This window comes from Lynx rufus, unplaced genomic scaffold (assembly GCF_022079265.1).
Source record: "Lynx rufus isolate CCGP_SWC_20201006 ecotype Redwood Valley unplaced genomic scaffold, mLynRuf1.p SCAF_12, whole genome shotgun sequence".
In the NCBI taxonomy this organism is placed as follows: Eukaryota; Metazoa; Chordata; class Mammalia; order Carnivora; family Felidae; genus Lynx; species Lynx rufus.
In genome coordinates this window covers 8,251,612-8,266,084 of record NW_025814826.1, presented here as the reverse complement: position 1 = coordinate 8,266,084, position 14,473 = coordinate 8,251,612, and the positions used below count along the sequence as shown (strand labels likewise).

At 49.8% G+C, this 14,473-nt stretch overlaps 1 protein-coding gene across 3 annotated transcripts in view; it reads right to left on the bottom strand.

The window, feature by feature from the left end:
* RGS20 (regulator of G protein signaling 20) overlaps nucleotides 1-14,473 on the bottom strand; it is an 87,014-nt gene that overhangs the window by 56,206 nt on the left and 16,335 nt on the right. The window contains exons 2-3 of one of the 3 annotated variants that reach the window (XM_047073723.1): nucleotides 5,395-5,402; nucleotides 3,924-4,236 (exon numbers count right to left, since the gene is read on the bottom strand). The exons of 1 other annotated variant lie outside the window; for it this stretch is intronic. In XM_047073723.1, the coding sequence (XP_046929679.1) occupies nucleotides 3,924-4,236; nucleotides 5,395-5,402 (321 nt within the window). The remainder of the gene's footprint in view (nucleotides 1-3,923; nucleotides 4,237-5,394; nucleotides 5,403-14,473) is intronic. One more of the 3 variants, XM_047073724.1, reaches the window with a different exon arrangement.

Sequence of the window (14,473 nt, the reverse complement as noted above, 5' to 3'; positions counted from 1 at the left end):
TTATACCTACCTGTTTTACAAAGTGAAGTATTTTGAAGGTTAGAGATAATTTTCTTAAAATGCTGTTTTAAATGTGTATGCAAATATTTCATAATTATTTGACATAGAGTCGAGATGATGTAGAAATGCATTGTATCTAACATTTACATATCAACATAGAAAATATTTACTGTTTTTCTAATTTTGGTGATGGATATCTTCTACTTTATGGCATACCAAAAAAATGCATTTCAAAAAAATGCATTTTGTTCCTGATCTTTTTCTATACTGTTTTGAAGGCGACTTAGCCAATTTAGCATAAATACAGTAACAGTAATAACAGTTTTTGTTTGGCATGTGGCAGAGCTCTAATGTATTAATTTACAGAATGTGGGCAGCTGCCCTATCAGATAGAGCTTTTTTCTTATTCTCATACTGCAGACGATAAAACAAAGGCACTAAACGTTAAGTAACTTGCCTGAGGTCACACACCGAGGCTGGGATTTGAATTCGAGTTTCTGAGCTCAGGACTCTGACCTATCGGGCAATAGGGCCTCTCATACGCATTACTGATGCGAGATACAAAAGATGCCACCTACTGAGAAGACAGGATGAGGCACAGCAGAGGTTATGAACAAAAATTAGGTTAGGAGCAAAACCAAGAATTTCCAGAGAGTCATGTCATTACAAACGTCCTTGCCAAGTCTGGGGAGGAAGTCAGTTCATTTCTTGAACTCAGGACCCTTGTTTAGGCAATTCCATAATCTGGAACCACTAGAAGTAAACTGAAGCCAAGCCACGCAAGGGGCCCTGGGCCCCGGAGGAGGGGGACAGACCCAAGTGGGGTGAATGGAGACTGGTGCAGGAGCTCAGGCTCTCCCCATACTCCAGGGGCAATACGGAACCAAGAGGGCGGGTGACTGCTTCTGCCAGGCTGTGGACGACAGGAGTCCAGCCCGCACACAAGGCGCCGGGCGCGGTTGGGACGCCCAGCCAACTCCAGCCAGTCCGCCCGGTTGGGACAGCCGGGGTCCAAAGGCGCGACGGGCCTCCGCCGGATTCGGAGAAGCAAAGGAAGGCAGGCGAGAGTTCCCCTCGAGCGCGCTCCTTCTCCGGGACGGAAACCGTTCACGTTCACTCCTCTAACCTGGCGGCCGCGGGCGCAGCAGCTGCAGCAGCAGCAGCACGCCGGGTTCCCAGCCCGCGCCCCCGCTCCGGCTTCGAGCACCATCCACCGCCGCGTCCCGCCCGCTGCTCGGGTCGCGCGCAGGGCCTGGCCGCCCGCCGGGATCTTCCTCTGAAACTGGCGAGTCCGGAAAACCCACTCCCGTCTCCGAGCGCCGCCTCCACCGGGGCCCTTCCCCGCCCACTCACCCCCACGCGGGGTGGGCGGGTCGCCGAGCGCAAACCCCCCGGGGCGCACCGTTTCCCGCCCACTCCCCGGACGCCGCGCACGCAGACCCCGCCCGAAAACGCCCACCCGCTCGCGGCTCGCAGCCCCCTCCCAGGCTCCTCCCCCGCCCACTCCCCACAGCTGGGGGAGGGGAGTCGCCAAGCACACAGACGCCCCCCACCCCCGCCGCACGTCTCCCGGTGCCCTCATGCCGGCGCGAGGCCCCTCCTCGGTCCCCGGCGCGCGCACGCCCCCTTCCAGTCCCCGCAGCCGGGGCGCCCCGACTCGCTCCAACTTACCGAGCGCAGCTCCGAGAGTGCGGAAGACCCAACCGCCAGGGTTTGCTCCAGAAAAACACCCGCGGTGCCCGCACCTTAACCGCCGTGGCCAAGGCTGGGGGCACAGTTCAGTCCATTCTGTTTTCAAGAGCTTGAGCGCAGACCCTTCAGGGTCCGGCTTCCCGCGCCCACCTGCCGGGTCCCCCGCCTGAGTTGCGCTTTTCCTAAAGGGAGGCTCTGCGAGTCAGGGAGTGTCTCCTCTTCCTTCCCACCTGCGCTCCAGCTGCCCGCCTCCAGCGCCCGGCCGCTTCCTCGCCCTTCTCCCTACCGGTGAGAACGCCGACGTTTCCACCGCCTGGAGTTCCCCACAGCTACTTCGGGGCTCAGTACGCATTTCAGGCTTCAAAGGCCACCCTCCCGCGTCCTCTACCCACTCACTGACCTCAGGCCACGGAGGCTGAGTCGTGCGGACGCCCGGGTGGACCCGGCAGAAACTGATCCTGGGGGCTGGACGCCCCCCTGGGGACCCAGGCACACCCTCAGTCCATACACCCCCACGGTACGCACTGACCAACCTACGCGGCTGGACCCGCGGATGAGGCGACCGCTCCGCTCCCGCCACCGCGGCGACAACGAGGGCTCCGGGCCCTGCGTGCGCGCCCCGCTCCGCCCCGGCCGCTTCCCACCCCGAGGCCTTAGGGTGAGTCCGAGAGGGGGCAGGGGGGCTGGGGATGCGGGGTACTCACGCTTCCACCGTCCGCGCGGCCAGCCGGAGGGGAAGCTCCGGCCAGCTCGCCTCCGTCGGCCGTGCGCATGCGTCCCGCGTGTGCCTTATTTCTTATCACAATACCAACTGGTGGCTTTACTACGCCCGCGGTCGCTCTCCCCGGTTTTCCTCTTCCTCCGCCTCGGTCTTCCCTCTCGCCGCCTTCTCCCTCCCTCAAGCTCCCTCCGCTCTGCCTCCTCCCCGCCCCCTCACTCCCTCCTCCCGGGCCGGGCTATCCCGGTCTCGCCTCCCTCTGGCGGCGGCGCGCTCCACTGCGGCGGGGGTCCGGGGGTCGCCCCAGGCTCCAAGCCGGACCCAATCCGCGGCGGGACTGTAGCCCCCTCCTCCGGCCCGGGATTAGGCAGAATCGAGGGTGTGGGCGCGGAGCCGGGCGAGCGCGGAGGTCGTCTGCAAACCCCCCTCTGCGCTCCCTCCGCTTCGGCGCGCGGGGGCCGAGCGAGACTCCGCTGTGCCGGAATGCTTGCTCAGACCTTGTGAATGAAGGAGGGCGGAGGGAGGTGCGAGTGTGAGTGTGCGGGGGGTGCGCCCGGAGCGGAGGGGGTGCTCACGCCGTGGACTCCCCCGCCTCTGGAGGGCAGCCCCCTACCTTCTCTCTTTCCCCGGGCTTCTCCTAGCTCTGCCCTCCCCCTCCCCCCCCGTGCAGCTTCGTCCCACCCCCGTGCAGCTTCAGCCTCTGCTGGTCCCTCTCTGGAAAGGGGTTCCACGCCCTCTTCCTGCCGCCGATGCCGGACGCCCCACCGGGGTGGGGGTGGGGAGGTGGGGGCTGGCTGGCTCCGGATTCCGGATCCCGCTGAGACCCCAGGCTGCTGCCTTCCGTCCCCAGGGGCTCCGAAGTCTGGGGGTAGGGAGAGCCCTAGAAGGGGGGGTGGTGGGGAACGCTGCCGCCCAGCTCTGCGGGCACAGAGCATCGAGTGTCCCTATACACCCCGCCGCGTGCGCTCGGGAGCGAGGCGCAGGCGGAGGCCGGAGCCCTGCGCCGGAGCTCGGAGGGCTAAACTGAAGCTGGAAGCTGACCTGACACAAAAATAACATCACGTCATTTCCTCCCCGGCCTCCAGAGCTTGCAGACGCTGAGGGCAGGGGAGTGGGAGCGCGAGGTGGGGGCGGAGGCGCGTCGGGGGTAGGCTTGGAGGAAGGGGGTTGAGCGACGCGCTGAGAGCGAGAGTTTGAGAAGCAGGCTCAGGAAGGGCGAGGGCTCCCTCCCGTTTGCATTGACACTGGAAGGAAATGGTCCAGGGAAAAGTAGCTTCGAGGGTCTACTACGGAAAGGGGGTGTCAGGCGAGGCGCCGGCGCCTTTTCCTTGAACGTGCTCAGGCCTCTCGACCTTACCACCCAAACTCTCTGTCCCGCGCCCCCCTGCCCCTTGCTGGCCAGAGCCCCTGCTGGCCGGGCTTGGAGTGGGTCAGTGGGGGTTGGAAGGAGCTGGGGATGCTGGCGTCCCGGTGAGGCCGGGGGTGGGGCGTGGGTGGAGACAGTGGTACTCACGGGCATGGGCGAGCTCTGCCCCGCGCAGGCATCCTCTTCCTTGGGCAGGCGTCCCCCTGGGGGCCTAGGCAGTGCCAGAGCCGCCCGGAGCAGCAGCGAGAGGCGGCCTGGCCGCTCCCCGTGCCCCCGCGAGAGCCCAGCCGCCGGCAGGGCGCAAGCGGGAAGCAGGAGGGAGAAGTCCGGGTGCCGCTGGGGAGCCCCAGAAGGGGGTCGCTGGAGAAGGTGAGAGAAGAATCGCGCGAGGCCAGAGAGCGTGCTAAAAAGCAGGTTGAGCAGCTTCGGGGCAGCGGGCGCGTCTGAGAGCTGTGCAGGGCCGGCGGCAGGAAGAGCAAAAAGTAGGGGGAGAGAAACAAAACCAACACGCCATTAGTGTTGGGTCCAGCTACAGACTGAAAATGTGCTTTTAGTGCCATTTCTACAGCATTTAGAGGCTGTACATTGGGGTGCAAGAGAAGTTCGGTGAGAGCAAAAGGAAAGGCCTTTGGTTAGATTGTCCTTCCCCTTTCTCTCCTTTCCCCCCTTTCTTCTTCCTCTCCCCTTGCCCTTTCTAACTTGGCTCCCCATTGTCGTTCTTGGACCAGCTTCAATAACAACCTGGAGCTTGTTGGAAATACAGAATCTGGGACCCCGTCCTGAATATTGCATCAGAATCTGAATGTTAACATTCCCAGGAGTTTCGTGTGCACCTTAAGTATGAGATGCCTCTGTGTTCATATCTCTTGGTTCTTTAGAATCTCCTACGAATGCAATTCTCCTAGTTCACTTAAAATTTTTTTTTAATGTTTTATTTATTTTTGAGACAGAACATGAGCCGGGGAGGGGCAGAGAGAGAGAGCAAGACAGAATCTGAAGCAGGCTCCAGGCTCTGAGCTGTGGGCACAGAGCCCGACGTGGGGCTCAAACTCACCAACCGTGAGATCATGACTTGAGCCAAAGTCGGACGCTTAACTGACTGAGCCACCCAGGCGCCCCACTCCTAGTTCACTTTCGCAACTCTTGCTCTCCTCTCTTTCCCTCTCACCTTTCCCACCTCCCAAGGTGCCTGGAGCTCTTCCTGCTGGAGGCACAGAAGTTGGACTTGGTTACTACTAACCAAGTGTCTAGAGAAGTGTCTGGGGAGAATTGGATAGTGGCAGAAGACTGAGGGATCCCAGACCCTGGCCGAGTGGAAGACGGGGCTGGCTCATTTGACTTTGGTCATGCTGGTGAGAGTGGGTGGGATATCAGGACTGTTTTGGGGGCTCATGAGGGCACAGTATGCAGGGCCCCTTTGTGCACCCTATGTATCCATCTTATTTTCAGGAACGCAGGCCTTTCCACCTTCCACTTCTTGCTTAGGGTATCTACAAGGCCAGTGTGAAGGTAAAATTATTGTTATTATTTTCTTTGAAAGTAGAGGGAAGCATTCGTTTAGAAGTCAGAAGCCCAGGGTTCTAGACTCAGCCTTGCAACTAACACCACGGCCAACCTTGGGAAAGTCTCTTTATTCTTTGAATTTTTCTACTTCACTTGTGAAGTAAAGGGATTGAAGTCAGTGGTTTTTTAAGGTCACCTGCCTAGTCAGACTCTCATTTTTGAGCTCTTAGAGCTTCTTGGTCCACTACCATTGAGTGAAGTTACGGTCCAGAACCTAACTCAGCCAATCCAAACAGCCCCCTCAAGCAAAACAAAAAGACAGTTTAATCTGTTTGTGAAAAACAAGCGTGGTGGTTGCCAAGAAAAGTGAAGATGGAGGCGAGACGCAGCGAATAAAAGTGACTGGGTGGCGAGGCGCGGGAGGGGACTAGGCTAGTGGGCGGGAAGGGAGGGAGTCCCAAGGGCGCGGCGGCCGCTCTCCAGGGTCCTGAAGGCGGGAGCGGCCGCGGGCGGCCTCGTGGGCTCGGCGAGGATCCCCCCACCCCCACCCCCACCCCCGCTTTGTAGTTGCCAGGCCCGGCATGTTTTCTTTGGGCGGTGGAAGTCTTGTGGGAAGCGATTGTCGGGAGGGAGGAGGGAAACCTAGCAACCTATTCTCATTCATGAGACCCTTTCTTGGAAGCCGCCGAGCTTGTTGGCTGATTTGTCTCTCGGTCGTTTGTATGCGCTCGGGGAGAGAGTGAAGCTTGGTTTGCATTTCCGAGTAAGTTCACACTGTGTCGCTTCCCTTATTACCTTTTCCTGGAGAATGGGGTCTTTCTCCTAGTATTCTCATTGTCCCCGTTCGTTGCTGCTCTCCCCTCCCCCGCTTTCTGGCATCGTGCGTTTATTTTAGGGGTTGGAGCTGAGAGCCCCGGAGGCTTCTGGAGCAGCGCCAACAGCTCACTCGAGGCAGGGGGAAATGAGAGATTTGGAAAACGCTCAGAGCCGCCGGCCTTGCCTTGGCGCCCAGCATTCGTCATTCAGGGGAGGAGGGCAGAGGACGAACCCCTTGGTCTGGGGTTGGGGTGGGGGCTCAGTCGGCGCCAAGTGAGCTCAGACGCCGCCGCCAGCTGGACCTGGGCGGGTCTCAGCTAACTTCGCGCGCACCTGCCAGTTATGGCTGGCCGGTGGCCGGCCGAGGCAGTGTATGCCTCCAGCGCTGAGCTGGATGGCAGCAGAAACCTAACCGGAGGAGGGCACAGGGTCCTGAAGGGCCCTGTGCAAAGGAAGTCAAGAAAGAACCGGGTCAGTCCCTGGTTACCCAGAGCTTGAGTAAGCCCACCCACGACCTTTCCCGACCAACCTTCACTTGAGGGCTTGAACTAAGTTTAAGCTGCTGAAAATGAGCAGCAGGCACGCTTCTGCGATGCATGCCCCACTCCTAGGGGCCTGAAGGAAGCCTCTTGGGACATCCATGGGTCCCAGAATTTGTGCCTCAAGTTCATATTTTCAAATGGTCTTGTGAGAATGTCTGAACCTGTAACCTGACCCTTCCCTCTTCTCCCCTTCCAAGTCCTTCTTCTTGGGTCGTTTGCACCCCCCCCCCCCCCACGTTCGCTTCATTAGGCATTTTGCTTCGGTCCTTTGCTTCAAGACAGAGACGCTTGTGAGGGAAAATAGTGGAAATGTTCAGGCAGAATAAAAGTCTGAAACTCAGCCCCAGAAACACAAAGCCCGGCTCCACTGCTCCTTTGGAGACATTCAGCTTTTACCCTTCCCTGCACTGGTCTTTTCTCTCCGGATCAGCAGCCTGCCCTCCAATGCTGGCTGGTGTCTGGAGTCACAGGGAGTCTGGGGAGGGACCGCTGGCTTCTCTAACAAGCAGGGATGTGAAGCATGATAGGTGGAGGGTGCTGAAATCTGACTTCCTCTGGCCCTCCTGGCAAGGACAGAGCTCTGGGAGTATTAGTGTAGCCACAAAATTCGATCTGAGACAAGTTATCTGAGGAAAGACCTTCACCTGCCCGCAGTACGCTAGAGATCCCTGTCTTCCTGTTAGGCCAGATTCTAGATGACAGTCAGACGATTTCACTAATATTAGCCGCAAAATGGAATCATCTTGGAATCTGTATTCTTGGAAGCACTGCTCCTTAGGGATCCAAAAGACTTAGGGAATACTTTAGGAAGATCGAATGTCCATTTCCCTAATTAATCATATTGGCTATTGAACCATGTCGAGGAAAACATCACCACATCCAAATCAATATATGCAAAGTGTCATCCCTTTAGAAGGCAAATTGAAAATTTTTATTCACCCCTAAATAGCATCGTTTCATAAAAGAAACATCCATGGCAAGATTAAACTACTTTTAACGAAAAATTTCTGAGAGGCTTTAGAATAAAAATCACAGTTAGAATGGAATTTGAAATTGATTTAATTTTATGAGATGACCTATTTTTTTCCCCTGGATTCTTTTTTTTCTCTTCAAAATTCTGTTTTGGTGTGGTTTGACCATATTATATATTTTTATTTTACGCTATTTGGAGAGACAGTTCCTCCGCTTGGATCCAAGAATCTAATTGACAGTGATTTAAAGCTATAATGGCAAGTCTTTGCTTGTGCTGACTACAAACCATGCAGATTGGAAAATGGCAAGATATAAGATAGACAGATCGTGGATATTAAAGTCACAGGTTAATATGAATTTGAGGCCAACCAAACTGTTAATAACATGTTTCTATTAGGGTTCACTTCAAATCTCAGTGTTCCTAGTGAAAGTACAACTGTTAAAAAGAATATCCCTGTAGCTCATAATTAGCGCTGACTTCATACATTCTTTTAATAACTTTTTAAGTGGATCTATGCTTAGGGCTTCTATGGAGGTGTTATAAGTAAGTGTCGTATAATGGAACATTGATAGTGACGAAGGCGGGGCTAGGAACAGAAGTGGAGGGGGCCAGAAATGAGGACTACTTAGGTGACATGGTTGTCTGGGGAAGGGACTCACTGCAGGTTCTGTCTGCTCAGTTCCTTCAGAGACACCTGGGCCCTCTGCCTCCCGCTGATGTTGTCAACCACAGGAGGAGCTTAGGATAGGAGGTGGGCCTTTATTTGAATATATAGTCTATCCTTATATTTATTGGCATTATATGCAAAGCTGAACTCTTGATTTTCCCCTCCAAACTTTCTTCTCCATCTCAGTGAATGGCAACTTGATCATTTTCGTTTAGGTCAAAAACATTGGAGTATCCCTGACTTCTCTCTCTCTTTCATACACTTCAGCAAACTCCCAACTGCTTCTTATATTCGCAGCTATCACTCTGTGTTGTAGGCTGAATTGGGTCTCCTCCCAAAATCATATGTTGAAGTTCTGAACCCAGTACCCCAGAGTATGACCTTGTTTAAAAATAGGGTGGTAGCAGATATAATTAGTTAAGATGAGGCATGTTAGAATGGCGTAGGCCCCTAAGCCAGTATGACTGGTGTAAAATAAAAGGCAGAAATTTGGACAGACACACACACACACACACACACACACACACACACACACACACAGGGAGAATTCCATGTGAAAACGAAAGTAGAGATCAGGGTGATGCATCTACAAGCCAAGGAATGCCAAAGATTGCCAGCAAACCATCAGAAACGAGGAAGAGGCATGGAACAGATTCTCTCTCAGAAGAAATCTGGCCACAAGACTGAAACACAGAAACCCTTCCTCAGTTTCCAGCCTGTTGGCCTGCTCTGCGGATTTCAGACTTGCCAGCCAACACAACTGAATGAGTCAATTCCTTAAGATAAATCTCCCTCTCCCTCTCCCTCTCCTCCTCCTTCTCCCTTTCTCCTCCCTCCCCTCCCCCCTTCTCCCTGTCTCATAATCTACCTATCACCTATATATCCTATAGTTTCTGGTTCTCTGGAGAACCTTGACTAGTACTCTCTGGTACAGGTGTTAACCATCATTCACCTGGACTATTGGGTTATCCTCCTAGCTGGTATTTCTATTTCTCCTTTGTCTCATTTTGCCTCATTTTGCCTCATATTCCCTTAATACTGAAGCCAGGATTTTTCTTTAAAATGTAGGTCAGGTTAGGTCACTCTGTAACTCCAAACTTCGTATTGGCTTCTCATTTCAGAGTAAAACCCAAAGACCTTACACTAGCCCTCAAGGCACGACATGAACAGTCTCATCCTACCACGAAGGTTTCCTCTTCCTATACAGCTAGTCTTGCAATATTGGTTTTCCATAGCACTTCTTACTGTTTGACATACTATATATTTACTTCTCTATTTGTGTGACGAATGCAGTAACTTTTTGTTTTTTGCTCATTCCTATATGAATAGGGTCTAGAGCACTGCTTGGACCTTAACAAAGTGCTCAGTAAATATTTGTTGGACAAATGAATGAAAAAACAAACATAAATATTAATCACTCATAGAAAGGGATGTAAGTCTGACACACGCTACCACATGGATGAACCTTGAAAACATTATGCCAATTGAAAGAAGCTGGACACAAAAGGACAAATATTATGTGATTCCACTTATATGAGATACTAAAAATAGGCAAATTCATGCAGCTAGAAAGTAGCATAGTGGTTACCAGGGGCTGGGAGGAGAATGGAGAGTCACTGTATAATGGATGCAGAGTGTCTGCGTAGAAGAGTTCTGGTAATAGACAGCGGTGTTGGGTCTACAACCTTGTGAATGTATTTAATGTCACTGAATCACACACTTCACGATGGCTACAATGGTAAATTATTTTGTTATTTATATTTTACCACAGTTGAAAAGAAAACATTAAAAACTCTTCAAGATGTGAGCTCAGAGGAGCCCGAGAATGTCCACCCCGTGGGGAAAAATGGCGAAGTGAATCAGTCCTGATTCTGCCAGAGTTTTCACCCATCTCTTGGGGTTCTCTCATTTTGATTTCTGCTGCCACCAGCTAAAAGTGTTTCAAGGTAGGCATTGCCAACTCTCATTCTATTCTACAATGTAGTGGGGCTTAGACTGTAATATGTAGAAGTAGAAAGAGAATAGCTGAAGCAGGGTTCAAGAAAAGTCTTGTAAGCCACTCATTTATTCGTCTTTTCAGCATTTGTCTGACACGTTTGTCACATGTGTCTCAAGTACCAGGCACTGTCCTAGATGCTCTGCAGTCAAAGTGAGTCAAGAAGAAAATGACCTGCTGTTAGAGTGTGGTGAATGAGGGGATAGTAAGAATCCATGTAGACTTGCCCCATGGAGGGCAAGTAAGTCACGGCAAGGATTTTGGATTTTATTTTAAAAGCAGTGTTAAGTCACTGAAAGGTTTTAAGCAAGAGAGTGACATGCACTGATTTATATTTTTAAAAGACTCCTTTGGTGCTTTGTGTTGGAGTGAATTGGAAGGGGACACACACGGGGATAGTGAAACACCAGGCTTGGCGATGGTCCAAGTGAGAGAAGATGATGACTTCGACAGTAATGGGAATAAAATACAGAGAAACGGATAGACTGAAATATTTTAGAGAGAATTAATTGCATTTCAGGTGGATTGAAGTGCAGGCTGAGAAAAAGGGAATTAAAGATAATACCCAGGTTTTCTGAGTTGAGCAGTTGGGTGGCTTGCTGAATTGAGGAAGATGGGGAGGGAAATCAAGAATCCTGGTAAACACATTTCTTAGATGCCTATGAGTCATTCAAATGGAGATGTTAAGAAGGCTGCTGTAAAAGAGACTTGGGCTGAGGGTAGAGGTCTGGGTGGGAGTCTAGGAGATGTAAATTTAGGAGTTATTGGCGTAATATGGTATTTAAAGCTGTTGGAATTGGGTAGGATTTCTAGAAAGAGATGAAAAGATAGAACAAGATTGAGTCAATTTAAGGAATTTGAACCATGTCCAGATGGAAATGGGGAGTCATTGACAAAACTTAATCAGGGAGTTCACAGGGTCAGGTTTGTATTGTAGAAGGATCTCTCTGTCCTCTGGTGTTACTTAGAGGCAGGCATGATTGGAAAGAGGGATCAGGGAAGATGCTGTTGCAATAATTTTTTGGGAAATGATCTAGAAAAGCATTCAGTGGGATGGAGATAGCTAGATGAACAGATCAAGAGATACTTTTGAATAGTGTGAACAAAACCTGGGGATTGATTAGAGGTGGGAATGAGAGCAAGGGCAAGGTTATGCCTCCCAAATTTCAGTTCAAAACCAGATGGATAAGGTGCCATTTTACTGATATCGAGAACTTAGGAGAAGAAGAGCTTGGGGAAAGGTAAAGACATATTGCTAATTTTGAAGAACTTACTAGACACATAAATCTAGACGGTCAGTAGACTTTTGTAAATTCTTGTGTGAGCTGTAGGAGACCCAGCTGAATGGACTCATCAGTCCATAAGCTGCCTCAGAGCCTTTGACACTGCTCAGATTAGCCAGGGATGATGAGTCCAGTGAGAAGAGAAAAGGGCCAAGGATGGAAACCTAGGGAACTTCCAATATTTCAGTCAATAAAGGGAGAGGAGTTTGCAAAAGAGGCCGAAAGAGGGCAGCCACGGAAGTAGAAGGAAACAAGGCAAAAGGGACATGCGCTGTTACATTCCAGACGCTGGCTATTTCTTTCTGTGAACCCCACAAACAGGTATTGGCCTCATCTCCCTTTTACAAAAAACTATATTGGGACTCAGGTGAAATAACTTGGCCCAAGACACTTATCTAGAAAACAACAGAAGTTTGAAGGAATTTAAACAAAACCTTGGAGTATCCAGTGACTAACTACCCTTTGATCTTTAGCAAAAGGAGTGAATCGTGTGTGTGCATGCTCGCGCATACGTATATTTGTATATGCATAGCCTGTCTCTGGGAGGTTCCAAAGCCGCTGTAAGACTGAAGAGTGGTTGCCTCGGGTGGATCAGGGAGTGGCGGTTGGCCACTGGCCAGATGGATGTACTATATTGTATACACTTTTATGCTCTGTCTTATTGTCATAGAGTCTGTACTAAAGAGTTTGGCTCCACCCCCTTTTTTCATGCTTGATTGATGGCTGACAGCTTTCAGTCCCCACTACTCTTCTTCCCTTTTGCCCCACATCTGGGCAACCTGATGGGACAGCCTAGATGCTTCCTCCTTTGGCACCTGCAGGACCTTCCCGCGGTGCAAGTCCTGGCTCTTGCAGAGCAGAACCCTCAATTCCCACCTTACCATGAAGTCCCAAGCCACTCTCCTTCTGCTCTCTTAAGCCATTTGGACCTGTTAGCATCCTGCCCTGCTCTCCTCGGAGGGCCTCATTATGTGAATAATAAACCTTTCTACGCTCTCTTGGTGTTCGTGTGGCCTCATTGGTCTGGACGTCTGAACCAAATTTGGGGTGTGTGTTGGGGGGAGGGCCCATTCTGCCTATGTAGAGGTGACCACAGCAATTGTATTAGTTCACAGCTGTAAGGCTGGACTAGTCTAATTCTGAATTGTCTAGTTCAAAAATATAAATTAACTAAAATATTTTTATTTTCTTATTTTATTGTTTTATTTTTATTTATTTATTTTTTAACTAAAACATTTTTAAATGGTGGGAATAAAAAAGGTCCATGTACCAAAGTCCGAAGATTTTAAGATCTACGTGGGCCTTCTCCGCCATCTTTCTTGTTTGTTAGCTCACTAAAAAAACTGGAAAAGAAAAAAAAAAAAACTAAACTAAACTAAAACCTGTGCTCTTCCTTCCATGCTCTTCCATATCTCTAGAGATCAGGAAGGGGATTATTATTACGTAAAATATCAGAAAATTGAAAAGAAAAATTCCAAATGAATTTTTGAAGCTTTAGTGATGTTTTATGGGCTCTCCAGCTCTATAAAAATTTCATTTGTCCAATTTACTCTATTTTAAAAAATAATGGATGCTTACAATTAAAAAAAACATATATATGTGTGTATGTTGGTATGTATATACATATACATTTGTGTATATGTGTGTACACACACACACACACACACACACACACACACATATCCAAGCAAGCTATTCCTAGGGAATAGTAAGCAGTACTCTAAGAAAATCCCCATTATATTTTGCATACTTATTTTTATCATAAAATAATTGCCATGTTTTACCCCAATGTACAAGCACAAAATGTTCTCATACATGCGTCTCATTACTCACCACGCCCCATCCTTACAGCTATTTGATGAGGAAACTACAGACCAGTGAGCTCAGATGATTTGTTAGGACTGGTGGGGAGCAGAACTGGGCCACCGACCAATGCCTCCGACTGCCATACTTCTTGACCCACATCCAGGAGACATGGTCATTATTTACTGATGTCAGTCATGATGATCGACAAAGACAGTAACTGAAGACAGTGATACTGTTGATCCATATCCCTGAATGCCCCCGATAGTCGCTAATTGTAGTTAAATGCCTTTGACCACATGATTTCTCTTAGACCAAAATTCCAATTTCCCCTCCTTGTCACACCCAGCAAGTAATGAGAATTCCATGACCTTTAGGCTTCCAAGCTGCCATTGGAGATCGAATTACTGACGTCTCTAGGCACTGGCTCAGTTAATCACATGGCTGCTGATTCTCTACTTTCCGTAGTAATACAGTTAGTTTGCTGAGGTCCTAAAAGGACAATACAGCTTTTGTAATAGCCTGATTTACCTAAAACTTCAGAACAGTATTTTGAGTCCTAACAGAGAAGCCCTAACATTTTAGCCAGTAAAGAATAACACATCAAGTGAAGGCTTTAGGAGAATGTGCCTCACGTAGTGTCAGACACCTTTCCTAAGTTAAATCCATGGAGTACAGAATATTGTTATTCTGGAATGAAATACAATACAGTTGAAACCCTGTATAATTTATAAAGTTTCTCTTTAATTATTAATTTTTTTCAAGGAAGCTTGTAATCTTCACGCGGCCAAGCTTTCCACAATGATTGACCAAGTCTAATAAACTTGTAAATCATACATTTATTAATTTCACTTCATATGCAGTTTGTCTTCAGAGGATATAGAACAGGTTAACAAGGTTCATATTGTAATAGTTCGTCCTAAGGCTTTTCAAGGATTGATGTCAGTAACTATGAGAAATGAAAAACACTTTCATCAAAATCCTATGAGTTGGTAGAAGCAAACAAGCTTGGAAAACGCAAGCGTGAGAACTGCAGGGGACAGGGCTGCTCATATAATTAAAAGTCTTCTTTTTCTTTTTAATTAATTTTTTTTCTTAGACGGAGAGAGACAGA